At 37.6% G+C, this 27,704-nt stretch overlaps 5 protein-coding genes and 1 non-coding gene across 6 annotated transcripts; 3 read left to right on the top strand and 3 right to left on the bottom strand.

Moving 5' to 3' along the window:
- Positions 1–1,045: 1,045 nt before the first annotated feature.
- Positions 1,046–4,130, bottom strand: LOC103406178 (UDP-D-xylose:L-fucose alpha-1,3-D-xylosyltransferase MGP4). Its single transcript, XM_008345186.4, has 4 exons — positions 3,101–4,130; positions 2,322–2,483; positions 1,627–1,842; positions 1,046–1,541 (listed from the first exon to the last, which is right to left on the bottom strand). Exons 1-4 carry the CDS (start codon positions 3,581–3,583, stop codon positions 1,332–1,334), a joined length of 1,071 nt encoding a protein of 356 aa, XP_008343408.2. The 5' UTR covers positions 3,584–4,130; the 3' UTR covers positions 1,046–1,331.
- A 694-nt stretch (positions 4,131–4,824) lies between these two features.
- On the bottom strand, positions 4,825–7,586 carry LOC103406177 (protein ABIL1-like). Its single transcript, XM_029099178.2, has 9 exons — positions 7,206–7,586; positions 6,657–6,739; positions 6,309–6,459; positions 6,123–6,222; positions 5,942–6,034; positions 5,706–5,790; positions 5,519–5,571; positions 5,308–5,414; positions 4,825–5,219 (listed from the first exon to the last, which is right to left on the bottom strand). Exons 1-9 carry the CDS (start codon positions 7,296–7,298, stop codon positions 5,064–5,066), a joined length of 921 nt encoding a protein of 306 aa, XP_028955011.1. The 5' UTR covers positions 7,299–7,586; the 3' UTR covers positions 4,825–5,063.
- Positions 7,587–8,725: 1,139 nt separating this feature from the next.
- On the top strand, positions 8,726–11,267 carry LOC103417611 (uncharacterized). The gene is made up of 2 exons (XM_017327394.3): positions 8,726–9,278; positions 10,457–11,267. Exons 1-2 carry the CDS (start codon positions 8,935–8,937, stop codon positions 10,866–10,868), a joined length of 756 nt encoding a protein of 251 aa, XP_017182883.2. The 5' UTR covers positions 8,726–8,934; the 3' UTR covers positions 10,869–11,267.
- Positions 11,268–15,063: 3,796 nt separating this feature from the next.
- On the top strand, positions 15,064–17,263 carry LOC103407203 (delta(8)-fatty-acid desaturase 1-like). Its single transcript, XM_008346181.4, has one exon. It carries the CDS (start codon positions 15,534–15,536, stop codon positions 16,875–16,877), a length of 1,344 nt encoding a protein of 447 aa, XP_008344403.2. The 5' UTR covers positions 15,064–15,533; the 3' UTR covers positions 16,878–17,263.
- A 6,370-nt stretch (positions 17,264–23,633) lies between these two features.
- Positions 23,634–26,163, top strand: LOC103407115 (delta(8)-fatty-acid desaturase 1-like). The gene is made up of 2 exons (XM_008346095.4): positions 23,634–24,222; positions 24,543–26,163. The coding sequence occupies exon 2, from the start codon at positions 24,555–24,557 to the stop codon at positions 25,896–25,898; it is 1,344 nt and encodes a 447-aa protein (XP_008344317.2). The 5' UTR covers positions 23,634–24,222; positions 24,543–24,554; the 3' UTR covers positions 25,899–26,163.
- A 601-nt stretch (positions 26,164–26,764) lies between these two features.
- TRNAL-CAA (transfer RNA leucine (anticodon CAA)) lies at positions 26,765–26,848 on the bottom strand. Its single transcript has one exon. It is a non-coding gene; the product is annotated as a tRNA-Leu (tRNA).
- Between the last annotated feature and the right edge of the window lie 856 nt (positions 26,849–27,704).

The following is a 27,704-nucleotide window of genomic DNA, read 5'->3' as shown; positions in this document are numbered from 1 at the left end:
ATTTCAATGTTTCTTAGACCATATTGTTCGTCAATTTCTTTGAGCTCAATTAGATGTCTTAAATATTTTCGATTGGGCTAATATTTTACAAGAATTGTCTATGATTTGCAACATAAAAAGTAGACGGTTCAAATTTTTAAAGTTTGATGTCGTTTAAACCCCACAAATAATCTCATTTTTTTCAAAAATAGGGATGCCTTGTAAGCTGTCTGACTGACATATGCATACACAGTTCACACTTATTTTTACATCTCTCATGCCGACCTCGAATCGAATGAAATGAAGAAAATAAATTATCAAAAGTTAATAATAGTGTGTGACTTATAAAAATAAATGTGTAGTAGCATTATCCATATATATATATATATGTGTGTATGTGCGCGCGCGCGCGCGCCCTTCCTTTATACGAAGGGTCAAAAAAATAGAGATTATGTGTGATACTCACTCCACATCGCGCGCGCCCTTCCTTTATACGAAGGGTCAAAAAAATAGAGATTATGTGTGATACTCACTCCACATCGAACTTCAACGATTTGAACGTCTATTTTGTAAGTCTCGATTCATAGATCATCCTTACAAAAATTCAATTCAATTCAATCTGAAACCATTTGCCTATTTAATTATCAAAATAAAATTTCATTGTTTCTTATATAACAAAGTATTTGTTAATTTCTTTGAATCTAATTAGATGTCTTAAACATTTCCAATTTGGCTAATATTTTGTAAAGATGATCTATGAGATGTAACTTGAAAAATGGACAGTTCGGATCATTAAAATTCGATGTAGTGTGAACCCCACAACTAATCGCCATTTTTATAAAAAAAAATGAGAATCTCTTCCCTTAAAGATTTCCTATATATATAAGAAAAGTTTTCCCCTTCTGAGATTTTGTTTACTTTTATACCACTCCATTACATTACCACTTGACACAATCTCAATTATTGTTCTTGATTTGGAAATTTCTGAATAATACTGTGCCCTAAACTCATATTTTATACTAGTGGCTTAAAAGGTTCCTTTCCAAGTAAATTGACAAAATTTGACTCCGAGTGCAAAGCATCCATTCCTTCTTTTGGGAAACAATCAAAAGCTCAGTCTCTATTTGTAATTGAATTCCAACAAATAATGTGTGTAAAGGAGATCAAGGGGAGGCATGAGGTAATGTTTGTACAACTAGTTGAGCCAACAACACCACATTCCCTTCCCTTTCCAAGTCTCTTACAAATACCCACCGGGCTCGAAGGTCACACGAATTCGTAGGAAGCATTTCCTGCAGGCATCGATACAGCTGAGCTTCTATGGAAACAAATATTGATCATGTCATTCAATCTCATATTCTCCCAAGAGGAGACTCATCCGCGTGATCATCGACCAGCCATAGATCATAATCATGGAAGCGTTTTATCTTCTTCTCAAAACCCAGGATATAATTATTGTGAATTATGACATGCATCCCTTTAGTTTCTCGCACCCACGTCTTGTTCTTAAAGTATAATCCTCCAGTTGGGAATGCTGCCTGTGGCAGCAGGTAGAGATCCACCTGCAGAAAATTATAAACATAATCACTCAAAGGATCTAAATAATTTGTCAAGGTATATCAAGCACAACTTTCAAAGTGAACATACTTTGTTAACAAGTTTGTCTAATGCCCAATTAAAAGCAGGTTGATCATTTGCTTTTTTCTCTCTGGACCATGGTTGATCTTTAAGTTCCTCGATCCACTTCTTCATAACTAGCTTTGCTCCGCTGGTTGGACGTAGAAAAATCATACAGCTGCATATATAAGTGCGTCCTTTCTTTCCTGGAGGTGGCAGATCGTGAGAGTGGTTCAGAGGTTTGACCTGGTCGCCAAAATAGAAGAATTATCACTTGTAAACATAACAAAAGTGCAGATATATCTGCAGCATTAGACTAGACTGCAGACTCCAAATGAAAAATACCAAGAACTGCTACCACTAGAACACCGTTATCTGATATATTTTAGTTTTTAGACATACAGCAGCGAGCAGGGTCTAACGACAAATTAAATAGAGATTTTGGCAGTCACTTTCTGTATTTAACTGGTGCCAAAATATACCACCATATATCCACTCAATACCCAAAGCCTCACATCCACCGAAGAACACACAAAATTGAAAGTTTCCCTTATTGTGTAAGGAAAAATTAAGGAAAGTTTAAGGTTATGTTTTACTAATAATCAAGTTTGTGCTGACCACACCTCCCGGTGTCTGATGAACATGAAATTTAGGACAGCACATGCTAGCATCTGTTCCTAATTAAGCACATCAAGTAGCTAAAAACCAAAATTAGGTGTACTTACTGGGGTCATGTCATCTGTGAAATACACATCATGGTTTCCTTGGAAATAGGGAAACGGATCAGCCAACCACACCATATCAACATCATTGTACATAACATTGTATCCAAGCTCCAAAATCTGCAATAGGTGTCGCGGCCTTCGGGAAGTAAAGTTGAAGAATCCCTACACTAGGAAACCAATCAAAATCACTTTTGAAAGGCAATAAGTCAACAGTTCATGAAAACAAACAGTTCTAATCATCATGTGCAGGTTCACAGAACAAACATAAACACCAAGAGAAGCAATCGAAACCAAAGGGCAATAAAGCAGAATTGAGGGGGGAAACAATGTACTGGAGCTAAAACCTGATAAGTTCAATTCTTTAGAAGTTTAAGTAACAAGAACTTAGGCAGTTCGTGTTAAGTGAGGGCGGGAAGCAAACAGAACAATACATTAAAAAATTAACATTTCAATGATCAATGAAATTTGCATATCTAATTCTTCATTGTGCTAATGATGTGACAGGAAGAAACACTAGTATTCCACGCCATATATTGAAGGGAAATGATATTAGTGCATTAGTATTACTTCAATGTAATGATCAATGAAATTCGAACATCAAATTAAAACCCGAAAACAGAACCTCAACTGCACAAGCAAAACTTGAGCATCGCAACATTAGAACAAAATCAACTAGCAATTATTTCAATGAACCAACTTTAACAATCCCAACTATAAGCTAAAACTCCAATGTAACTACAAATCAAGCCAAACCCAGATGCAAGAATCAGCAATTATACCTGAGAACCAAACTTATGGGCAGTCTGAGCATCCGGTGCAGGTGGAACCAGGACGGCGTGGCCAGGCCACCGCTCATTGACCTTATAAAGCGTGGCATAGTCTTCAGCAATCACAAGCACCTTGTCCTGGTGCTTCTGCCTTGTAATACTGATCAACCAGTTGTTCAAAAACGGCAAGTACGGCTGGCTCACAGCGCAAACAATCACCGTCCCGTTCCGGGCCACAAACTCCGCCGCCTGAGCCAACGTGTAGTCCCGCCACTTGGCGGTCGAGGGCCTGGTGGTGTCCGAGAAGAAGCTCTCCCGCATGCCCACCCAGGGGAAGAAGACGCCCATCACCACCAGGAGCGAGAGGAGGACCAGGAGGGTCGTGGGGCTGAAGATCGAGTAGGGTTTTTGGGAATTGGTGGAGGAGCGCGGGGAAATCGGGTACGGATCCGAAAGCGGGTTGTGGATTGGTCTTTGGTACAAGAAGGAGGACATTGTTGTAGAGAAATTTATGAGTTGGGGTTGATTGTAGAGTGAGATTTTGAGATGGGGTTTTCGGAAATTGCTGAAATTCGATGGGGAAAGTGTGAAAATTGGATTTTGTTTATGCAGAAGCTTCTGGTTTTGGATGTAAAGATGCAAACTTTGGATGGATTTTGCAGTTTGGAATTGAAAATTGAGTTAGATTGTTGAAATTATCGAAATTTAATCAGGATGTGAAAAGTAAGAAGGATGGTGGCGCTGATCGAGTGATCGGAGTGTCTCTCAGTCGGAGTGTGGTGGTTAAAAACGAGCAGATCAAAGCTTTGAGCCTCTGAGGAGGAGGAGTTTGCTTCGGTGTCGTTTTGGATTTAGAGGTGCCGATCTGTTGTCGGTGTTCGAATCTGATTCATCAAACGACAAGTCGTTTGCTTAATGTCACCCAGCTTGGTGGGGTAAGTCGTTTCCTTAATGTCACCCAGCCTGGTGGGGAAAGGAAGAAGTTTCACGAGTGGGTTTGTGAATGATGGGAAAATTTTTAGTACATGTGATTAATCAAGTCATCCGTGTGACACATTTCACGAAAATATAGATCCCAACTGTTACTGAACATTTTAGCTTACGTTCTTCGTATAACATGCTTGACAAAAGTATGATCAAAGGATAAAATATCGATGATATCGAAAATATCGGTAATACAAAAACATGAAAATTTCGATAGAAATATCGGGATATTATCGATATCGATAAAAATTGAATAAAAACCACGAAAATTGTAAGAAAAACTTGGAAATTTTTATTGAAACTTTGCATGATATTTATTTAGTCAATTATCTATTAGTTTATCACAAAAAATTGGAAAGAAATGCATTGCATGATAGATATAACTGATTTAAGTTGATTATATAGCGAGCTGGCAAACATTTTGAGTATAAAAAATATGTAGTAATTAATGAAAGAAGTTTAAACACACCATAATCATTTATATATAATGAATTAGTACAATATTTTACACTTTATACATTGCATGATAAGATACATCAGTGACTTAGCAAAGTCTAAAATATCAATGATATCGGAAATATCGGTAGTCCAAAACAATATCGGTAGTTCAAAAACATGAAAATTTCGATGGAAATATCAGGATATTATGAATATTTTAGACCATGAGTATGACCAACCAACAAATAGAAAAACCGGTCAATCAAACACATCTTTAGACGTAGTCTAGCCTAAAAGCGGATAATTCAGTAAGATACCAGAAACCAATGAGATAATTATGAGGTGCAGCATTCTACAACTAGACAGTTCCCCAACCACTTCATTACAGGGACTTCTGTGCACAATTTGCTCGTTATTAAGCAGCCCGGGGAAAAAAGAAACAAGAATTTTGATTTCAAGCAATTGATAAACTAACGGCCAAGGGGATTTACAGGCAAATTGACCCACACAATGTGGGTGTCAGCATCTTTAACTTGTTTGTTTTAATGAGGTCTCACGAGACGGATCCAGCCTGCAGCTTATTCGATTTCTGTTTGGCAAAGAACGCTGATAGCACACTTTTGCTGCGAACAGGGACACGCACTGTGTCCCGTCTTGGGTTCTCAAATGACCTGAACGCCGTCATTGGTTTCGAACCATCTACTGCTTCCTGCAAGGAAAATAACTTCTCATCAGCTTTCAAATTTTCCATCTTCTGTAATACGGAGATCAGAACTTGGAGGACATGATCACTCTACCCTGTGTCCAGGACCCAATGTTTGCTTAACCCCGCCAGAAGTAGGTAATCCACTTGGTTGCTGAAGCTGAGTTGCCAAGGATTTAGAGGCACTCCCTTCTTCATTTTCTGCATTCAAATTAGTCGAAGCATAAAGAACTATCATTTCTCTAGTAAAACTTATCTATTCGCGGCTAGGTGATATGATGACGTAACTTTCCAATTCAACATACCTACAAGCTGGAAAACACCAGCAGTGTTAACGGAAATTTTTGTGTCTCCAATGCTGCACAAAGGTAAATATCCCAAAACATTTAAGCTTTCTTAGAAGTATCAGGCGCAATAGATAACCAACAAAAACAAGTTTGTACCAAGCACAGCGAAACCATATGCAAGATTCTTGTTTCTCATAGGAATTACCTAGTCTGAGCCTGTGGAGTCCCCTTCAAGGTTGAGTTCGTTTCTGAAGCTAAATGCCAAGAAAGAGTTTTTGATGCAGCAGCGCCTAAATGTTACACATTGTTGAAACGCCAAACTCATTACTTGTGCACAATAAGAACTTGTACAATCAAATGCCATAAACTAGAAAAGCTTAATCGCCCAATGAAAAGTGGACTCATAAGTCATAAGCAAGCATCCAACGGAACGTGACATACTTGAAAACTGAAGATGTGCTCTTGCTTGATAAGGATGTTGCCTAGTGTCAGTCTGTACATGTGGACTAAAATGTACCTTCTTATTCATGGAATCTAGCAAGGAGAGAAATGGAAATAGATGTAAAAAATCTCATCACAAACAGGGCAACTCTAACAAGAAGTTGACAATATTGTGTCTTACTTGGTAAAATGTAGTGCTTGTGATGTCTCGGAATGAAGGCCAACAACTGATGCTGCCTCGACCCTTCTTTATCCATGTATGTTTGACATGTAAGAAGTTTCTACATTGAGAAATGAAGTTTGTTAGGATAACCTCTATCTATTTGATACGCTCTCTATTCCAGCGTACAGAAATTTGAAACCTCACCTGATTTAGGCAAGTAACTTTCAGATCCATGGTTGAGACGTCTGAGGTTTGCTGATCAAGAAGGTCAGTTAACTTGTAAGCCACAGTGCCAAGGTGATCAACGGCATTAACAAGGGCCCGTACAGCATAATCTTTCAGGTTATCCAGTACCCTGATGCATAAATTTAAAATCAATGCCAGCAAGCAATGGAGCATAGAATTCCCGGTAAAACCGAGAATCAAACAAGCAATGATAAAGCATCCAGATATGCATGACATGCTGGAGTATCACATCATCCCCCTTCTCAGACACTTGCACAGGCAAGTTTTACCAACATTTCTCCAACCCAGTAAAACAAAGATCCTTACATTTGTTTCTGTTCGCTATGAAGATAGGACTTTTCGCAATATTCCGCTGCAGAATAAAGCTGAGGCCTTAAGTTCTTGAGTTCCTGAGATAGACATAGCAAACAGACTATGAGGATCCAACCATTACAAAAATGCCCTATTTTTTCTCTTCAAACCGCAAAACCGTATAATTTCAAACGACGTTCTTAACACAAACCCTCTGAAGTTGGAACAAGAAAAGGCTTTGCGCTACATCCATTGGTTTACATAAAACCAGTACAGCTACATATTGCCCAATTCAGAGAATTTAAATAGCATTACCAATGCAACAGTAGCTACCATAAAGAACTCAACTTCCTTAACAAATGCTTGGCATTAACAGCTCAAAATTCATTGCTAATCATTATTCTCGGAAACATAAACACCCAACAGATTTTTAACTTTCAAGCTAAATCATCCGAAACCCCACAAATTCGATCAATTCATAAATTCAATCAACCAATTCATAAAATGCAACAAGCCAATCAATTTGAAACGAAATCAACTTCAGATCCAGTCCCAAGATCGAACCTGCAGGGCCTTGACGAAGCTCTTGCTGCGCTCCATGGAGACCTCGTCGAAGGTCATCGCCGGGTTGCCGGGTCGGTGCTGCTCCAGCTCCATTTCTAACCGAACCAACGATCAAAATTACTGCAAATTGCTGGAAGACGACGCAATTAAATATGTAATTACAGCTGCGGTTAGATTGGGGGGGGTTAGGTTTTGGTAGGAGTGAGAGGTAGAGAGAGAGAGAGTGTGGTTGAAGCAACGCCGAGAGGTGGTGGGTGTTTTTCTAAATTATTGGATTAATTTAATTTTAAATTTAATTTGGAGTTAAAAGGAAGGGAAAATGACAGCGTATTTATTGCCGAGGCGCGAGAGAGTTAGTGCGCTCATGTAACGGAAAATGGCAGTTGGAAGGATGCTGGCTCGAAAATTTAATTAACGGCAAGAGATTTGTCGTTTTCTGATGTGGGTATGTACGCTGTGAGCAGCATATGATTCGTTTCTTTTCTTTTCCTTTTTAATTTTTCAAGTTTAGTGAAACTAAAAGTAATTTGACAATAAACTATTTCGGTATTGGTTTGGTTTCACAAAAAACGCTTTCCAATTTTCAAAAATCCATACAAAAGATAATTGCTGGTTTTTTAAAGATGATGTCAATATTTTTTGGCAGTATGGCTTGTCAGTCACCGACAAATTCATTAAGTGCTCGACTAAATAGCTCACTGATAGGTTTTTTTGACAAAATTTATCTGAACTTTTACACTAGTACTCCTTGTGATATTTTTCTGAATCCGTCATGAATGCTGTATTGTCAGGCAGAATCTTGAAGTTGACAAAACCTTAAACTCATTAGGATTATGCAATGATGAAGCAATGACGGTTTGCAGTGGGCAATATGTATTATGTACCAATGATTTGAATTGGGATCCTAGGCAAAACTACAGGCAATTGGCGGATCAACATTATGCAATTCTCCCTTACAATTTTTGTTTCATGATTCTTTATCATAACTTACTACGGAAGATAACTAGTAGGAGTGGGCTCCGAAAATCAAAAACGAAAAAAAACGAGCAGAATACCAAACCGAAACTGAAAATAAAACGATTGAAACCCAAACTAAACAATATTGGTTCGGTTTTGGTTTGGTGGTTCAAAAATTGAACCCAATGAGATGTAAATTACTATTTTTTCAATTTATTTTCTAAGTTGAATTGCAACCATTAGCCTAATTTTAACCCAATACTAGGTAAATAGACTTTAGGACCAAATATGTTGAAAGCCTTATTTCTTAGATTTTTTTTTTAGGCTATTAATTAAGATTTGCGATGATAACTTAGTGGGTACTTTTTTTTTTTAACAAACGTTATTATCTATACTAAAGAGCAAATAATTAACTTGCAGTTAACGTATTATATTATAACATGTAAATTTCTTAGTTATACCAGGTGGCCGTGATTCAACATACTTTGTAACCGCGGTGAAGTCCCGGCAGAAGAATAAAAACCGCGGGAAGTCCCAACGGGAAGGCGTCGCACGTGTGTGCCCAACAACCAATCACATATTTTAGTTATTTTAATTAACCGATAATTCCAATTTATCCAAAACAAAACATAATATTATCCAAACAGATTTTCCTTTCCCTCTCCAGCCAATAAAATCCCCAAACCAAATATTACAAATTTTCTCGAGAAAATGGCTTTTTCTTGCCTTTTCTGAGCCCCAAATTCTCCGACTGAAAATCTGAAATCTCCCAATGGTACTTCTCATTCCTTCGCCGGAAATATCCAGAGTTTTCTGCAACCCTAATCCCAATCTCAAAAACTTTAAAATCTCCACGAACATTGATAAATTTGGGTTTGGTTCTAGGGTTAGGGTTTCGTCCAAGGTTAGGGATTGTACGGTTAGGGTTTCGGAATTCGACCAAAATGTGAGGCTGTACGGACAGTTTTCGGCTCCTGTGAAGCGAGGAGGTTCGAAGCCGAGCAAAGAAGAGGAAGAGAAGCAGGATTACTATGTGAATATGGGGTATGCGATTCGGACTCTGAGGGAGGAATTTCCTCAGCTGTTTTACAGAGAACTCAGCTTCGACATTTACAGGTTTGGTCTTTGTTCTTCTCTGTGTTTTCAATGTTTTGCAATTACTCTTTGTTTGGTTGCTGAGAAATGTAGGGAGATTGAAAGAAAGTTGATGAATTTTATGTTGTTTGTTATTTTGGTATAGATTGAAATTGAGAACTTTGTCAATTGATCAATTTAAAATGTTTGATTTCGTTATTTTTCGTACCTTCATTTTGGTTGCCAAGAAAGTTCAAAAAAAGAAAAGAACAATTAGTTCGTGGGGAGTTTGAGTAAACCAAAAATTTAAATGCTTTCGGTACTTTGGGACCTCGGAGTATGAATATAAGAAATCTTTGCTACAAATTTGCAATTGTGAACTCGGAATTCGTTGTCATTTCTTTTACCTAGTCATTATGTTACCCCCAATTGAGGGTCAAGTCTAACTGAAGATTTGAACATGATACTATCTGTTCATCATTATAGTTCCATAACATCAGTTCTGTTTCGATTGACTGTGTTTATTGATATTTGCTTTCATCTGCTCATCTGCTCGTGTTTGGGTTGTTGGGCCCCCATCTTCTTTGGTCTTTGTTTTGAATAAGGATGGTCTTCCTTGCCCTCCTTAATTTTGTTCTGGTGGTGTTGGGGGTGACGCTCTTTGTGGGAGCGTCTGTGTGCTGGATCCCCTCTCATCGCTTTCTGTGTTGTCTGCCTCTGTGGTGTTAGCCTCTTGGTAGGCTTTCCTGCTATGGTTTGTCGTTCCTTTCAAAAAAAAAAATAATAATAATAATTTATATCAGTCTGTATGCTTTGAACTTGCAATTTTGGCCCGTATGACTGACAAATTTGGTCCTGAATGGAGCTCATGTACGCCCTAGTTAATAACTTTTATAGGGTTTGGCTATAAGACTTTCAATAGATAAGGGAGTGCCTTCATGATGAAGCCTCCAGGGTGAGGTATATGCAAACTGAAACAAGATTGTTGGAATATTGGGTTATGTGTTGTCGTATGCTTGAGATTGCCAGTACTTTTTGAGGGTTTGCAAATGTAGAGTGTTCTGTTGAAAAATGTGCATGTGTTGTCCTCATAAAAGCTTCTGTACATTACATTTGGTTTTGTTGGAATATTGGGTTATGTGTTGTCTCATAAAAGCTTCTTTACATTACATTTGGCTTTGTTTAAAAAGATGCTAATGATTGTTCTGTATTCTGTATAGGGATGATATCACTTTCAAAGATCCAATGAATACCTTTATGGGCATTGAGAATTATAAGTCTATATATTGGGCACTGCGTTTCCATGGTCAAATATTTTTCAAGGCCTTGTGGGTTGATGTCATTAGTGTATGGCAGCCCATGGACAATGTAATCATGGTTCGCTGGACCATCCATGGCATTCCACGAGTCCCTTGGGATAGTCGTGGTCGATTTGATGGAACCTCTGAGTACAAACTTGACAAGCAAGGGAAGATCTTTGAGCATCGGGTTGATAACATTGCTCTCAATTCTCCACCTCCAAAGTTTCAAGTGCTGACCGTAGTGGATATAATGCAATCTCTCGGATGCCCCTCAACCCCAAGGCCAACATATTTCAAAATTTCATCTTCTTTGTCTTCAAAGAGAACTTGATGATGCTTTAAGATGTCCCAAAATTTTGGCGTATGCCGTGATATGGCCTATACTTGAGTACATATTGAGCTAGGGCTTGGCAACTACTTAATGGTAAAAAGTTGGTTCGGATTGCAAAGGTGTTGCCCTAGTCGACACCGGCACTGCCAGACTTTGGTTGATGAACTAGCACTTCCGAATAGATTGTACTAATCTGCTTAAAAACTACTCGTTCTGAGTGAAAGTAGTATATTGTACAACCCTTGTATATTCTGTATAGTATGAGATGATTGTGGATTCCGTAGAATTTCTGTCATTGTAATATCATATCGTAGAAAAAACTGAGCACCAGTGAAAAACTGGCATGAGCAAATGACACTGTTTTGGAATATATATGACCAAAAGTAGTTGTTTCAAGAAGGGGTCATTTGTGGAGATGTTCTAGTTTGAGAGGCACTTCGGTGTGACTTACTGCCACGTGGTGTTACAATCCTTTTTATGTTATAACATGTTGGCTACTCATATTGTAACAGGTTGATTAATTCGGTGTTGGTAAACAAAAGATATAACTCATTCCTTACAAATCTATTTCGTACAAGTAAACATGTTATACTATAACACAAGCTACTCATATTATAACAGGTCGATTGGTAATACTAACGTGGTAGTACAATGATCACACTCGAACTATTTTGCCTAGTTATTACACTAGTTTCGAATCATTATTAGTTCTTTCTCTAACCACCATATGATAATTAGATGTGCCATTAATGTTGATAAAGTTGGGGTATGGTTTGTGAAAATGAATTCACTAAGGGTGAGTATACGAGTCTTTGCATCCGTGGCCAATGTAAAATTATTCGGTTTTTACTTTTAATATTAGAAACGGTCTAATTTACACCCGACTCGTGTAAAACCATGTCCAAGACTGAGTCCATATTTCTTATGTGCGGGTAACCTAGCCCAGACCGTTTAAGGGTTGTTTTATCACTTATTATTTTATTAGCGGTCGACAATGAAGTCCACGATCCATAATTTCATACCTAATCTAACACTAACAAGTAAAATATCAATCAAATTTATGAAGTTTTGATTTTCTTTAGAAGATTTGTTGGTATTGTCTTTGTTAGACATAATTCTTTCGTAACAGAAATACATCGAAAGTATTTTATGTTGTTGTCTTGTTATACAACATACAATTGAAAACAAATTTGTTATACCCGTAAGAACTGGATCATTTAAAACGAATCCAAATGAGCCAATTCTACTTACAAAAATACATAACTGCAGACCAATTCGGACTAATTTATTGAAAACAAAGTCGAGTTTGGATCCACCAAAGTGGACCGTCGAGGTAAGCATAGCATCTCACATCTTGCCCAATGGAATTTGAATTTTTTTGTGTGGTGGCTATGTTGACATACAGGCTTATAAATAAATATCTGACCTTAATTTCACTGTGCAAACCACCCACCAACCCCATCGACAAATATTTTTGGTGGGATATATGAGTAGTTGCAAGCCCTAAAACGAAAACCACCACATCCAAATGCGTAAAATCCACGTTTGTAGTTATCCACAAAAATATGAGAGCGAGTGAGTGCATATAAATTGGTACGGTTGGAAATGTTACTATATTCTGCAAGAAAACCACACGAAGTTTCCAATATTTTTATCAAGTTAACTATATAACGATTTTTTTTCAAATACTTGTTTGCTTAAACGTCCACGCATTCAGTACACATGCATGTGCAAAATAAACGAAACAACGTGGAAAAGGTCAAAAAATGAAGACGCAGTCCTTAACAATAATAATTTTATGATGTCCTCGCTTGCAAAGAAAAATTCCATTTCGTCCTAAAAAATTCGAGGTTAAAAGTAACATTTTAAATTGGAATCATTAGGCGGAACCAACAATGGATGAAACTACCAAAAATGTACGTCCTATTTTTTGTAACAAATAATTACTCTGTTTTCAAATAATATACTTTTGACAAATATGGATAAAATTAATTTTAGCTTATACGACATATCCTTGCGGGTGGTTAACCGTATATTCAGTATTAGGGTTTGACTCTCGCTTCTATTTTATCATTAGAGAAATTTGGTGCCCATAAGAAAACTGAATGAACTAATTAAGTGCCTCTTAATTTTGGAAATTTTTTGTTAGTTCAGGATTACGAGTCTATGATTGATGACCACTTATATTTTTATTTTGTCAAGAATATGAGACTCACACTAAAGTTAATACCAATCATTTCATTAGCGGTAAGTAATCCATGTGTAACAAAATTCTGAAGAAAAAAAAAACAAGTGATTATTTGTACACCTAATTTTTATCTTTAGATATTTTATTTTTTGTTGGCACACGTAATTAAATTTACAAATTTTTCTGGCACCCATGTAATTTAAAATATTCCTAAATTATCCGTATCTAAAAAATAGAGAAAAAAATGGTACAAGCATCCCCCCTTCCAAAACCAAATGGTTTGATTTTATTTCGATTCAAGTTTCAAAACTATACAGAACCGAACCGCAAAAAAAAAAAATCAAATTTCACTCAAACCTACACCGAATCAAAGCATGCCACCCATATTTAAGTATATTCTTGGCAGAGTAACTTATATTCGCATCTCTATAACCCTATAGAAGGAAATAAAAAACAAAAATAAATATCTACATCTATATATATATATATATATATATATAGATTTTTGGAAGTGATATCTATATAGATATTTTTCCATTGAAAAGGATTCTTAAAGTTGCTTTGCTTTACAGCCACAGGTGCTCCCCTCCACAAACTGAGTCGTGGTGCGCTTCGAAGCAAAGCCATCGGTTGTCTTTTCACGCCACGCGTGTGCATGTGAGCCGCGAGCCCGATGCGTACATTTCCAAATTGATAATCATATAAAATTCAGTAGTTTAAAAAAAAAATCATATAAATTTCAGTATATGATTTGGTGGTATTTATTTTTATTTATAAATAAGAAGTTTTATGTTTAAATTTCGCATATGTCAAGTTCGATACTAAATTAGATTACTCATTGTATGACTTAGTCAAACTCATTATCTTCTTAATATAAGATATGTCATTGTACTAAAAAAAAAACTCTAAAATTAATGTAAAGAAATAAATAAACATGACTTGAAGACAGCCACTAGTCCTAAGATTCTGTATATTGCATGACTTTTAGCATAAATTTCATTTTCTTAGTCTTTGTCACAAAGAAAAAAAAGATTAAAAAAATTAGAAAAAGTATGTCGGTAAGTACTAGTATCCTATTAAGTTTTACAGGTGGGCGCGGATTGGCTTGGCATAAAAAATATAATCAAACCAACTAGCATTCAATGATTTGGTTTAGTTCGGTTTGATCAATATCACTATTGAAACATAACAAAACCAAGTTATTGTAATTGGTTTAGTTCGGTTTGGCTCGGTCGTTTTAAGCCTAATACCCACGCATTGATAAAAAAATGTACAACATTTCAAGACATGTAGAAAATTACATGTCACACATTCCAGTCTGATTAAAAGATTAAGTTTTCTAAACATAAAAATTTCATCAAGTTAACTAATACTAAGTTTCAATCATATAAAATCTCATGTTAACATACAATTTATTTGTTACAATCTCAAATAAGCCTAAAACACAAACAAATCTTGTAATTAGTATTAGTCATTACAACTTATAATATGTAAACACTTACTGTACAATGTACATGTATAATTAGACATCCAAATAACCTATAGTATGTTGAAATGTAGCCACTTAGTACTACGGTCTAGTGATATTCCTCTTCACTTATAAGTGAGCGGTCTTAGGTTTGATTCTCGCACAAAGGTGAATTTGAACCACATTATTGCTAGTCCATTGTGAGACTTATCCCAATCTCTCATCCCTTAATGGAGATAATATCGTTTGTTAAAAAAAAAAGTATGTTGAAATGTAAAATAAATAAAATGATAATTAAAAGATATATAGTCAATTTAATTTGATTTTGATCGGTTTCAGAAGTATCAAAATCGAACCAAACCAACATAAAATCGGTGTGGTTTGATTTTTAAATTGTTTTACCTTTTATTAGTGAATTTCTATCATTTGATTTTATTTAATTCAATTGGTCCGACGGATACAAATTAAGAAAATGTATTTGAAGTAAAAAAAAATACGTGGATAGCATCTTGGAATAATAACACTATTTTGTACCGCTAGAGCCTGGAATCACGTGACTGTCACCTGCTTTAGGTTTTTATAAATGCGGTGTTACGTATTGAGTTGGTTTTAAAAAGTGGACGCTGGACCGCGTGCCTCGCTGCAAACAACAAAACTCATCCTCTCAACTTCCCCTGTTTCCATATAAATCTGATTCCAAATATGATTTTTGTTAGAAATAAGAAAGAGAATCACATTGCAACCCAAAAACAAATCCAAAGAAAACCCAGAGAAATTGAGAGATAAGAAAGAAATAGTTTGAAAACAGATCCAAAAAACCCAAATCAAATCTGAGATTATCCCAACGTCCTACTGGGTTCGTTTTTTTTGTTCCAAAGAAAAAAACTGACCCATGAACACAGGGATTTTCTCGGTTTGATTGGTGTGTGGAAAGAAAAAATTGTTTACTGTTCATCTTTTTTTGTTTTTTTTGGTGAAATTGTTGTTGGGATTTTATTGTTGTTCAAAAATGGAGGTGGAGAAGAAGTATATTTCTGTAGAGGAGTTGAAGAAACACAACAAGCCTGGAGATTTATGGATCTCTATCCAGGGCAAGGTCTACAATGTCTCCGATTGGACGAAAGATCACCCCGGCGGCGATACCATTCTGTACAATCTGGGTGGCCTGGATGTTACAGACGCGTTCATCGCTTACCATCCCCGCACTGCATGGCAGTACCTCAAGAAATTCTCCACCGGAATTTATCTCAAAGATTTCGAGGTCTCCGAAGTGTCGAAAGATTACAGAAGAATGGCAACGGAGTTTTCGAAGGCGGGTTTGTTCGAGAAGAAGGGGCACGGCGCTCTGTGCTCGATCACCATCATTTCAATCATGTTCTGCCTCTCCGTGTACGGAGTTTTGAAGTCCGACAGCGTTTTGGTGCATTTGATGAGCGGGATGCTTCTGGGGATGTTGTGGATAGAGGGAGCTTACGTCGGACATGATTGCGGGCATTACCAGGTAATGCCAAGCCAACTGTGCAACAACATTGCCCAGATTGTTGCCGGTAATTGCCTTACGGGAATCAGCATCGCCTGGTGGAAGTGGACTCATAATGCCCACCACATTGCCTGCAACAGCCTCGATTACGACCCGGATCTCCAGCACATTCCGGTTTTCGCCGTCTCCACTAAGTTTTTCAATTCGATCACCTCGATTTTTTACGGGAGAGTTTTGACATTTGATCCTCTGGCTAGGTTTTTGGTCAGCTACCAGCACTTTACATATTATCCGGTTATGATGGTGGGGAGGGTTAATTTGTTCATCCAGACATTCTTGCTCTTGTGTTCGAGGCGGGATGTCCCAAACAGAGGATTGAACATCATGGGAATCCTAGTTTTCTGGACATGGTTTCCTCTCCTCGTTTCGTGTTTGCCCAACTGGAGTGAGAGGGTTATGTTTGTGCTGGCAGCATTTGCAGTGACATCCCTCCAGCACATCCAATTCACATTGAATCATTTCTCCGGCGACACCTATCTCGGTGCCCCCAATGGCAATGACTGGTTCGAGAAGCAAGCCGCGGGGACTGTCGATATCTCCTGCTCAACTAAGATGGATTGGTTCTTCGGCGGGCTGCAGTTCCAGCTCGAACATCATTTGTTTCCGCGAATGCCTCGCGGACAACTGAGGAAGATTGCTCCTACTGTGAAGGAGTTGTGCAAGAAGCACAATTTGCCATACAGGAGCTTGTCCTTCTGGGAGGCCAATAAGGCCACACTCAGGACTCTAAGGACTGCCGCCCTCCAGGCTAGAGACCTGTCGAATCCAGTCCCGAAGAACTTGGTCTGGGAAGCTTTGAACACTCATGGCTGAGACCTCTTGGAGAGCAAGTCAATATATATATATATATATATATATATATACTGCCCCACACCACACACATCGGTTTGTTTACATTTTGCCCTTTTTTTTACAAGTTTGGGGCATCTATCTAGGACGAAGAAGCAGATGTGTTTTGTCGATTGTGGATTTGGTATCACTTTTCATTTGGCATTTCTCTTCTGCATTATATGATTTCGGTATGTTTTGTCTCTGAACTTGCAGTAGAAAAGGGGATTTAACTGTCCATTTTCTGAGTTTTTATTTGGTACAAAATTATAGAAGTGTATCTCTCTGAGACTCTGCCCGTTTATTTTGGTTAGGCCTTTTGTAAGACTTGCAGGTCAAAGTTTGATGAAAGGCAATTTCTTTACAAGTTATTTATGTGTTTTCTTATTCATTCCGTTCTTTCACTAGTTTAGAAATTTTCTGTGCCTGATGCCTTTTACCGATAATAATGTTTGATAACACGCCAAAACAGTATTCATTCCACATGATATAGGCACTTATCGATGCGATATTGGCGCCATTCATCTCTGTAGGGTGTGTATTCAAGGGCAAAGGAATGCCATTATAACCCTTTGTTCTGGGGACTGACGAGAGTAATTAGTATTTAAAGTAACACCTCCCTTTGAGAGAGATTTTCAGACTTTTCAATGTTACACTACACTGTCGCTGTGACATCTCAAATTCAAAGTCTTTAATGAATCAAAGAAAAGTGGTTGCGATTTGTACCACCAAAGATTTTATTCATTCTCTAGGCCACAATTTATGCAGGCAATCTTGCTTTCATGCTCTGTGGTAGAGAAACTTTCTTGAGCGAAAGACAAACCAACCAAAAGTGGACTTTTATGCTTTTAGCTACTATAAAAAGCTACGTTTTGAAGCATCTCAAAACATTAAAGATTGAAAAAAATGATATTTGATGGCTTATGTGGTAAACTAATATTGAAAACTTTGAGTTTTAACGAAAATGACAAAATAAATGGTAAAATGAATAGTACTATGATTGACTTTTTAGTGTAAAAATGTGGTTTTTCTTTGAAATGAACAATACTAGGAGCTTTTCGTTAAAGTTCCTTTTAAAATTTTGTACAATTTTTTACTCCACCAGATTTGTTAAATAACAAATTCAGTATATAATTCGTTTCATCTCTTTGTGGAGTCCAATTATTGAGATAACAAATCAAATACTTGAAACACAAAATAACATTTATTATATATTTCATCACATCTACTAAAATTAAATGAATTTGAACGCAACTGTCAAATTTGATAGTAAAAGGCTTTGCCTTCAATTCACTCAGTGCCACGTAGAAAATTGAAGGCTCGGTTGAAGACAATTTGCTGCCATTTTTTACTATTGTATGTCCATGTGACAGTTTTAACATCTTCAAAGCTCTGCAAATCCCTTGATTCGTTTAATCAGTTTATTAAGAAGTTTGATAAAAAAAAAAAAAGGTTTATTATGAAGAAAATAGATTTTCGTTTTATAAAAAAATGGAGAAGCTAATGAACAAGAAGCACTTGTGGTGTAGTGGTTGTCACATCCTAGCTTGGGCCCCCACCACTGACACACCCCGATCTGGAGAATCAAGGCGTGCTGGCCGTCACGTGAGCGTGACGTAGCCAAAAGTGCGACACGGAAGCAAGATATAACAGAAATATGAAGGAATTTAAACCAATCACTAACAGAACAACCTACTAGCATAAAAAGGGGAGTTAATAAGTAAAACACACAAGTTCAGAGCGTAGGTCTAAGTGCAGTCAAGTAGGACAATAATTAAAGTACAACACCCGCAGGTGAGTCCTACATGAAGAGCGTCTGTCAGAATGCCGAAAAAGACCTCGAGAGCCACCAACTGCTAACTAGAACCTGGAGGGGCACAAAACAAAGATGAGTGGGTCAGTAAAACCAAAGATTTTCCAAAACATTTCATTTAAAACATTTCTAACCCCTCACCGTAAAACCTGTATACTTTCCCAAAAAATAGTATATAGACATATATATACACATATCATCAAAACTCAGCTCACCATCTATCAAGATAACATCTCAGAAAGAATGTGTCATGCCATGCCAAAATATAATCAGAATGCATCAATATCAATCAGGTGAAATAATAAATCAACCGGAGACCCTACAATGGTCATGTACGGCTGATTCTATAGCTCAACATCCCACTCAGCCGGAGTCACCACAGTGACCTATACGGCCCAACTCTGCACGTCACTCGGAACTACATATGGTAGTCTGTACGATGAAAGGTGTATAAATACGCTCTAGTGCTTCTCTCATCAATCATCAGCGCGCATAACTAAGGTCACCCACTAGTCGGAATCACATCTAGTGATCTATACGACTAGCATGTCGGAACTCTCACATGGTCTGTACGACATCCACCTACTTGGATCCAAGACGAGCGTGCGGTGTGGTGAATAATAATATAAGTACTAACACCTAGGGTGCAGGTTATGAGCTTTCAATGCAATTCACATAAAATAACTCATCTGAATAATATAAAAACTCACATGTGCGTCCATCGCGTCAATTCACATATATATGCGTCAATTATCAATTCAAATATCTCAATAATTGCATGCATGGCAATTTAAATCATATTTTCATATAAACGCATTTTCTGGGAAAAACAGTAGTATATAGGTAATACGAAAACAAAACTGCCAATTCACTGGTAAGTCGATGGGTCGTAACCCCCGTGACGTCCCTGGATGCGCTCGTCCTCGGGATAGGTGTCACCTATATGCGAAACAACTATAAAAACGTTAATTTAAACACATAACCAACAATTCGAAATAACTTCTCATACGATACTCAATTTGGGTATATGAATATACCACATCGACCTACTCGACGTCACGGACGTCGAGAAATTTTTAGAAAATTTTTTGGAAGCCGCACGCGCCAGGACAGGCACGGGGACATGCGCCCCCACGCGCATCACCCCTAACCTCGGCTCGCCGGACTGAACTTTCCAGTGGCCGGAAAACTAGGAAATTTCGATTGCCTTGTTCTCCTTCGTTTCTCAACCATTTTCTTCGTATTTTATATCAATTTGAAGCCCCAAGCATGTAGTTTCACAATATACTACTTTAAGGCTCTAAAAACAGCTAAATCTCATCGGAAAATTCTAAGCAAAACCGGCCAAAATCGAACCTAGTGATTTCGATGTCCAAAACCTTCAAACGAAGTACTCTGAGCTTCCTTGGGACCTCACTAAGTTCACTATAAGCTTAGAATTCCCTAAAACACAACATTTCATGTGTGCATGAACAGTGACACAAATTGGGGGGTTCGGGTTTCACGTGATAACGAAGGTTCCACGTCCTAAAACTAGCACCAATCAACTCAGAACATCACAAGGATGAAGAATCTTACCTTATTTGCTTTGATCCACTGAGTTTTGGGGAGTTTTGGCGAGGTCCGTACGTATGGGTGCGAGAGAGTGAGAGAATCGTGAGGGAGGAGAGAGAGTGATACGGGAAGAGGGAGAGGACAAGGGGGGTGTGAGGTGGTCCAACATCTAATCCTCACCATCCATATCACCTAATTCCCTAACCACAATTTTATAAAACCAAAATTTTAATCCAAAACTTAGAAAATTAATCCAAATAACGTCACACACACATACCTTAATACCCGCTAAGGTTAAATCCGACATTTCATGTCCCCAATAATATGAAATCCCGGAACGGGCTGTGACAATCTCCCCTCCTTATAGAATTTCGTCCCCGAAATTCCCACAACCAAATAAACCGCTTAGTACCCATAGAATAATCTTGGGTACATCTCTCTCATTCGATCTTCTGTCTCCTAGGTAGCTTCTTCTACAGAATGGTTCCTCCACAACACCTTCACCAAACTCACCGTCTTGTTCCTTAGAACCTTATCTTTCCAATCCAAGATAGTGACTGGTTCCTCATCATATGTCAAATCCGGATTAATCTCTAGCGGTTGAGGAGGGATCACATGAGAAGGATCAGAAATATAATGTCGAAGCATAGAGACGTGGAACACATTATGAACCTTAGATAACTCCGGAGGCAACTCCAACCGGTAGGCAACTTCACCAATTCTTTCAGTAGTGGAGATGCTTTGGCCTATTACTGTTCATTGTGGTATATTACTATTCACTGAGTAGATAAATGGGCTGGTGCTGACACTTTTTTTTAGGGATGTAATTGCTCTGAATATGTTGCTTTGCCACTTTCAAGGTGGTTGTGGTGTCATTGGCCTGACATATATGGTATTTTTGTTGGGGCCATGGCAAAAAAGGACCTGGCTTCTCTGTCCTCCCAATTCTGATACACTCTCATCCTCTTCTATTTTGTGCGGTCACGGTTAAACCACGTCAACATTTTATATTGATTTTTTTATATAGATAATAAGACAAAAAATAATAGTGATATAAAATGTTTATGTGACTTAACTGTGACCGCATAAATAGGAGGTCATGGAAGTGTATGAGAACTGGAAGGCCAAGGAAGCCAGGTCTAGCAAAAAATGGCAATTAAGGTTGACAAGTTAATCACGTAATTAGACATTGGGCATGCGTTGTTGTCCTGCTACACTTTTATAATTATAATATTTAAAAATTAATAAAGTGATTGGTTACTTAATTCTACATATTGACGCGGTCCACTAATGGAGCACTCAGTTTTTGATTTGCTGTTGGATGGTATTGGCCCACAAAACATGTAGATGCGTTCCACTAATGGAGCACTCGGTTTTTGATTTTCTGTTGAATGGTATTGGCCCACAAAACACAGCACAGCTAAGGGTGTCATGTGATTGTATGATTGTATCCGAAAGATCTGGATCCCCTCCTGATCTTTAAAAATTGAGCAGGTTGAGTAAGCGATTGTAATCGTTAAAATTTAATCCAATGGTTATAAATAAAAGATTCTTTAAAATTATAATAATTATAGCCGTTTGATTAAATTTCAATGATCACGATTACCTGCTCAGCGGTCTCAATTTTTTAAGATCAGGAGGGGATCCGGATCCGTATCCGAGGACCACGGGCCATATCAGCCAGTACTGATGCTTCAGATATTTTCTTCTCTACCAGTTATTTGTATAAAAAAATATGACTACCTCTACCTCTTGTGTTTGACACGTGTATGCATAATCAACACCCGCTTATCCACCACAAAACTTATACATTAAAATATAATAATAAATTTAAATATAAATGTAAATTTTTATCACAAATAATCCTATAAATTAACAATTACTATCGAGATGATTCGTGAAATTAAGAATTGATTAATGTAGTTTCTGAAAATAAGTCTCGTTGATTAATATCGTCATTCTATTATAATTTTGTAAAATTATATTTTATATGCTGATATGACATATAAATAAATCCCACAAGTCCTTTTTTTTAATTTTTAATCTCAAATGGCAATTGAATTTTTTCACACCATCGAGACGATAGCTGAAATTCAATTTGTTCAGAAATATGTGTTTCAAATCAATGTGAAACCTTAACTTTTTTCACGATATAACAAGTTGGCTTATAGGAAGCCCAACGACAACAGATATTTCACATTATCCTATATATGTTGTCTCACATATTAACTTCAAAATTACCCACATATGAGGATGTGTATGCTGAAAGTATGAATCTTATATTGAAAAAGAAGGAACTTTACATGTCCTTTGTCATTTGCAAATCTCACCTTCATAAATTTGTATGATCATAAAATGCATTTTTAATCTCACTTCTCTAATGTTTTGTATTGTCCTTCCTCCTCGACCTAAATATTATAAAAGGAAAACTAATGAAAAGGGCTTGAAAACTTTGAGTTTTAATGATAAGGACAAAATAAAGGGTAAAGTGAATAGTACAAGGATTGACTTTTTAGTGTAAAAATATGGTTTTTCGTTAAAGTGAACAGTACCGGGTGCTTTTCGTTAAAGTTCCCTATTATAAAACTTAGAAGTCCTTTACCAATTCGCCAAAACCATTTTTCTCCTATGCACTATTGTTTAATCCTATTCAATATTTCTTTCTACTTAGCTTTAATAAAAGTGTGACAAAAAAAGGAAAAAAAAAAGAAAAGGAAAAGTATGTGGCTATTAAAAAGGAAAAAAGAAGAAGGAAAAGTGTGTGGCTATTATTTAGCCTTACGAAGCTTCGTCTCTAATAGATCCAAACAAACCTAACACATCTTCCATCCACGTCCATGTATGTCATTTTTCACCATTGGACTCTTGCACAACTTTTGTGCTTTTTCCATGATTTACACTATCGTTTTTCTTTAAAAAAAAATGGTCTGTTAGTGACTCCGCCATGATATGTTATTTATTAAAAGACCATAACAATGCATTTCAATCTCTTCTTAACTACTAGTAAACGATTTAAAGTATTAAAAATTACACACAAACATTTATGAGTAATGTTATTCATAACATATTTTTATATCACGTTTTCATACCATCTTAGGTGGCATTTGATGTTGATATCTACATCATTTGGATTAATCAGATTTTTTAATTTAGTTCAGCATTTAATAAACTAATAATTAATAAAAACTAGTTAATTAAATGATGATTATGATATACGAGAAGTATTTCTTATTTCTTTCTTTGAGTTTTGCAAATTTTTCAAATGATGTAACTGTTCACATCAGATGCTACCTAAAATAGTATAAAAATATAATATAAAAATATATTATGAATAGTATTACTCAACATTTATATGAGCCTAAAATATATCCACAATTACTGAATCATTCCGATATGGTTATGTTTTACATTATCGTTGAGAGGTGCGGAATATTGCCAGGTGTTATATTATCTGCCATTGCCCAATTTAACATATTCTCTCCTAGGAGATGCACACACTTCTTCATTCACCCACCGAGCGGCCGGCACCCCCGACGGTAGAAAACGCGCTTTAACTTGCCTCCTTCGTTTTTTCACCGCCACAGGTCAATGATACCGGCATTGGCGAAAATACAACTTTCCACACACATCAGCGCGTTGTGTACGAGACGAGGGGTGCCGATTCACTAAACCTGTTTTGTGGCTTTTGTCCATTAGTGGGTCTCTATCTCTCCCTCTCCCTCCTTTCTTCGGGTATATTCTCTCTCACACAAGCACACTAGCGCTGTAAAACGCAGCAGAGGCTCGAAAATATCTTGGAGACAGTTTTGAAATTTCTTCTGGAAACCCAGAAGACTTTGGGGGCAGTTGGAGAAAATTTGGAAAGTGGGTGTCTACCCATTCAGCATTTTATTCTAATTGCTCGGAAAGTGGGGAGGTATTTTGCTGGGAAGAGCGTGTGTTTGACTAAACGCTTGAGGAAAGGTTCAATCTTTCTCCTTTTTTGTCTATATTAAGTATACTTTGTTCTGCATTTTGCTTTATTACTTGCAGTATTTTGCTGTAACTGTTAGTTTGTGATTGAATCTGGAAGAAATCTTCAATCTTTCTCCTTCTTTTCTCTGCATTTCTGCTGTTTTTTATTTTGATTAAAACTGCAGGATTTTGCTTTGCTTTTGTGTTTGTATCAAAACCCAGAAATCAGATCCGGAAGGGTTATCTGGGTTTGATTCGTTTGTGTTGTCCGATCCATATCCGGATCCTTTGTTTGGAAATCTGATTGTTTTTGGATCGGATTTCATTAGGATTGGACAACAATGGAGGGTGAGAAGAAGTACATTACTGTCGAGCAGCTGAAGCTGCACAACAAGCCTTCGGATTTGTGGATCTCTATCCAGGGCAAGGTTTACAATATCACTGATTGGGCGAAAGATCACCCGGGTGGGGATGCCATTCTCTTCAATATGTCCGGCCAGGACGTCACTGATGGATTCATTGCCTACCATCCTCCGTCCGCATGGAAGTACCTGGGAAAGTTCTTCACTGGGTACCATCTGAAAGATTTCGAGATCTCGGAGGTCTCCAAGGATTACAGGAAGCTTGCTTCCGAGTTTAACCAGCTCGGTTTGTTCGAAAACAAAGGGCATGTGGCTCTTTACTCTGTGATTAGTATTCTGGTTATGCTTTACCTTGTTGTGTATGGTGTGTTGAAGTCTGAGAGTGTGTTGGTTCATTTTGGTTGCGGTTGTTTGTTGGGGGTCCTCTGGGTTCAGGGTGCCTATATAGGGCATGACTCTGGGCATTACCAGGTTATGTCGAGCCGCAGGTACAACAAAATGGCACAATTTCTGGCCGGAAATTGCCTGACTGGGATCAGCATTGCTTGGTGGAAATGGACTCACAATGCCCACCACATTGCCTGCAACAGCCTTGACTATGATCCCGATCTTCAGCACATGCCGGTGTTTGCTGTGTCCACGAAATTCTTTCATTCAATAACGTCAACCTTTTATGGAAGAGAGCTGACATTTGATGCTGTGGCTAGATTTTTAGTCAGCCACCAGCATTTTACATATTACCCGATCATGATTGTTGGAAGGGTTAACTTGTTTATTCAGACGTTCTTGCTACTGTTCTCCAAGAGAAGCATCCCAGATAGAGCTTTGAACATAATGGGAATCCTTGTTTTCTGGACTTGGTTTCCTCTCCTTGTTTCGTGTCTGCCTAATTGGAGGGAGAGGTTTATGTTTGTGTTGGCGAGCTTTGCAGTGACAGCACTTCAGCACATTCAGTTCACTTTGAACCATTTCACAGGAGATACTTATCTTGGACCACCAACTGGGAACGATTGGTTCGAGAAGCAGACAGCTGGTACTGTGGATATTTCGTGCTCGAGTTGGATGGACTGGTTCTATGGTGGCCTGCAGTTTCAACTTGAGCATCATTTGTTCCCCCGATTACCCCGTTCCCAGCTGAGGAAGATTTCTCCCACTGTGAAGGAACTATGCAAGAAGCACAATTTGCCTTACAAGAGTTTGTCCTTCTTGGATGCCAATGTGGCCACCATTAGGCTGCTAAGGAATGCTGCCCAGCAGGCTTGGGACATGGCCCTTCCCGTCCCGAAGAACTTGGCCTGGGAAGCTGTTAATACCCATGGCTGATGTTAGTCGAGGCTCATCTAAATACCGCCCCTGCATTGGAGTTCTCTGTTTATAAGTTGGGGCATCTAGGTCTGATGATCATTCTTTTTCAGCAGGTTTTTCAATCGCTATTTGATATTATTTTGGGCAGTCTTTTTCTGATATTTGATCTATTTGTTTTCTATGTTTAAACTAAACCTCCATAACACGCGTTTTAATTTTCAATTCATCTTCAGTTTCATGTTGGATCTCAATACAAATTTTGGAGAGTATCTCTTCCTATTGATTTGTCGATTCTTTTTCGTGAATTTCGTATATATCTTGAGATTTAAACCAGTTCAGTTAGCTTTTATTTCAGTAATCTCTTGTTTTTATCTTCTTTGAAAAGAAACGAAGTTTATTTCAGGCTTCTTGATATGGATTAATGGAAACCATATCCATTTCGTAGTACAATAGCCTAAGAATTTAGGCTTCGTTTCGATTGGATAACTCATAAAATTCAAAGTAGCACGCTGAAGGCAGAGGTGAATGAATTTTCATTTAGAAGGGATTAGAAGAGATTGGACATGGAGGAAACGTAATGTGTAATCCATCTTCGAGTGCACCATGAGTAGGACTTTAGGCATGAAGTTTTATTTGTTGGAAGCGATGTGGTAGGCATGAATCAGCTTACAGAAACTTGAGGAGCAGTTGGCACACCCCTAGGGATGTCTCAAGTCTGCTGTTGCATTCCGAGACGAGCATCGGCATATCAAAACCTACAGCATAAGCATTTAAACAAAGCAACACCATGAATGCTATAATTTCCTGGCAACGTTGACGCCTTTGAGAAAGGTTGGCCCAATTTATGGCGCCCATTAGAAAAATAGTAAAAAAGTGGAAACAAATGTCAGAAGTGGGATTTGAACCCACGCCCTCTTTCGAAGACCAGAACTTGAGTCTGGCGCCTTAGACCACTCGGCCATCCTGACTTGCCTACGATCCCTTAGAAAATTATATGACCAAAAAACGACTTCGGTTTAGAAAATCATCTCTTTGCTCTACAGTCTACAGCGCCAACTGGCAAAACCTTCGCCTCTAGTTAACAGGGTTTTGTAACGAGTTCTTAATTTCTATCTCTGACACTATGTTTGGATAAGAGAAATAAACTTGGAATTTGAATTAAAGTTATAATTTATAAATTGACATGCACTAATTCCCTTCTTTTGATTCATAAATATAGAAATTTAGAATTTCCGCATAAAAAAAAAACTTGAAATTTGGGAACTCCAATTTCCAAGTTTAAATTCCATGTAAATATGTATCATTTTCAATTTCTATAATTGAGAGTTTAAAAATAACAAATTTTGTATTCAATTTCATTGTTATTTTGGTTAATCAAACAAAAAAATTCATAAATTCTAAAAAATAAAATCTCATCATTTCAATTACAGTCATTTTAAAATTATAGTAATCCTAAATTCCTTCGTCAAAGTGTAAGGTTTCCTTCTCGGCCAGTTTCGATAGCCATGAATCCAATCCCGTACCAACCAGGCAATGTCGAGCTCCTTCTGGGAAACCGCAAACGTCCGTGATCAGTTCAAGAACTTGCATGACACTCTGAGTCTAGCAAAAGCAATGAACGAAATCGAACTATTGAAAATTTCAATTTCAATTCGCTTCCCAACTTTCTGGAACTTCTGTAATTTTTGAACTGCGATTTGAATGAATTTTAGTAGGCAGAAAGAGCTACAGATGGTGCAATCGATCAAAGACGGTAAAGGGTATGACGACGGTGAAGCTTCCGTCGGTGGATTTTCGGAGTTTATGAAAGAGAGGAGGCTAAAT

This window comes from Malus domestica, chromosome 01 (assembly GCF_042453785.1).
Source record: "Malus domestica chromosome 01, GDT2T_hap1".
Taxonomy (NCBI): domain Eukaryota; kingdom Viridiplantae; phylum Streptophyta; class Magnoliopsida; order Rosales; family Rosaceae; genus Malus; species Malus domestica.
The sequence above is the reverse complement of the archived record's forward strand: the minus strand, read 5'-3'. Positions and strand labels throughout refer to the sequence as shown.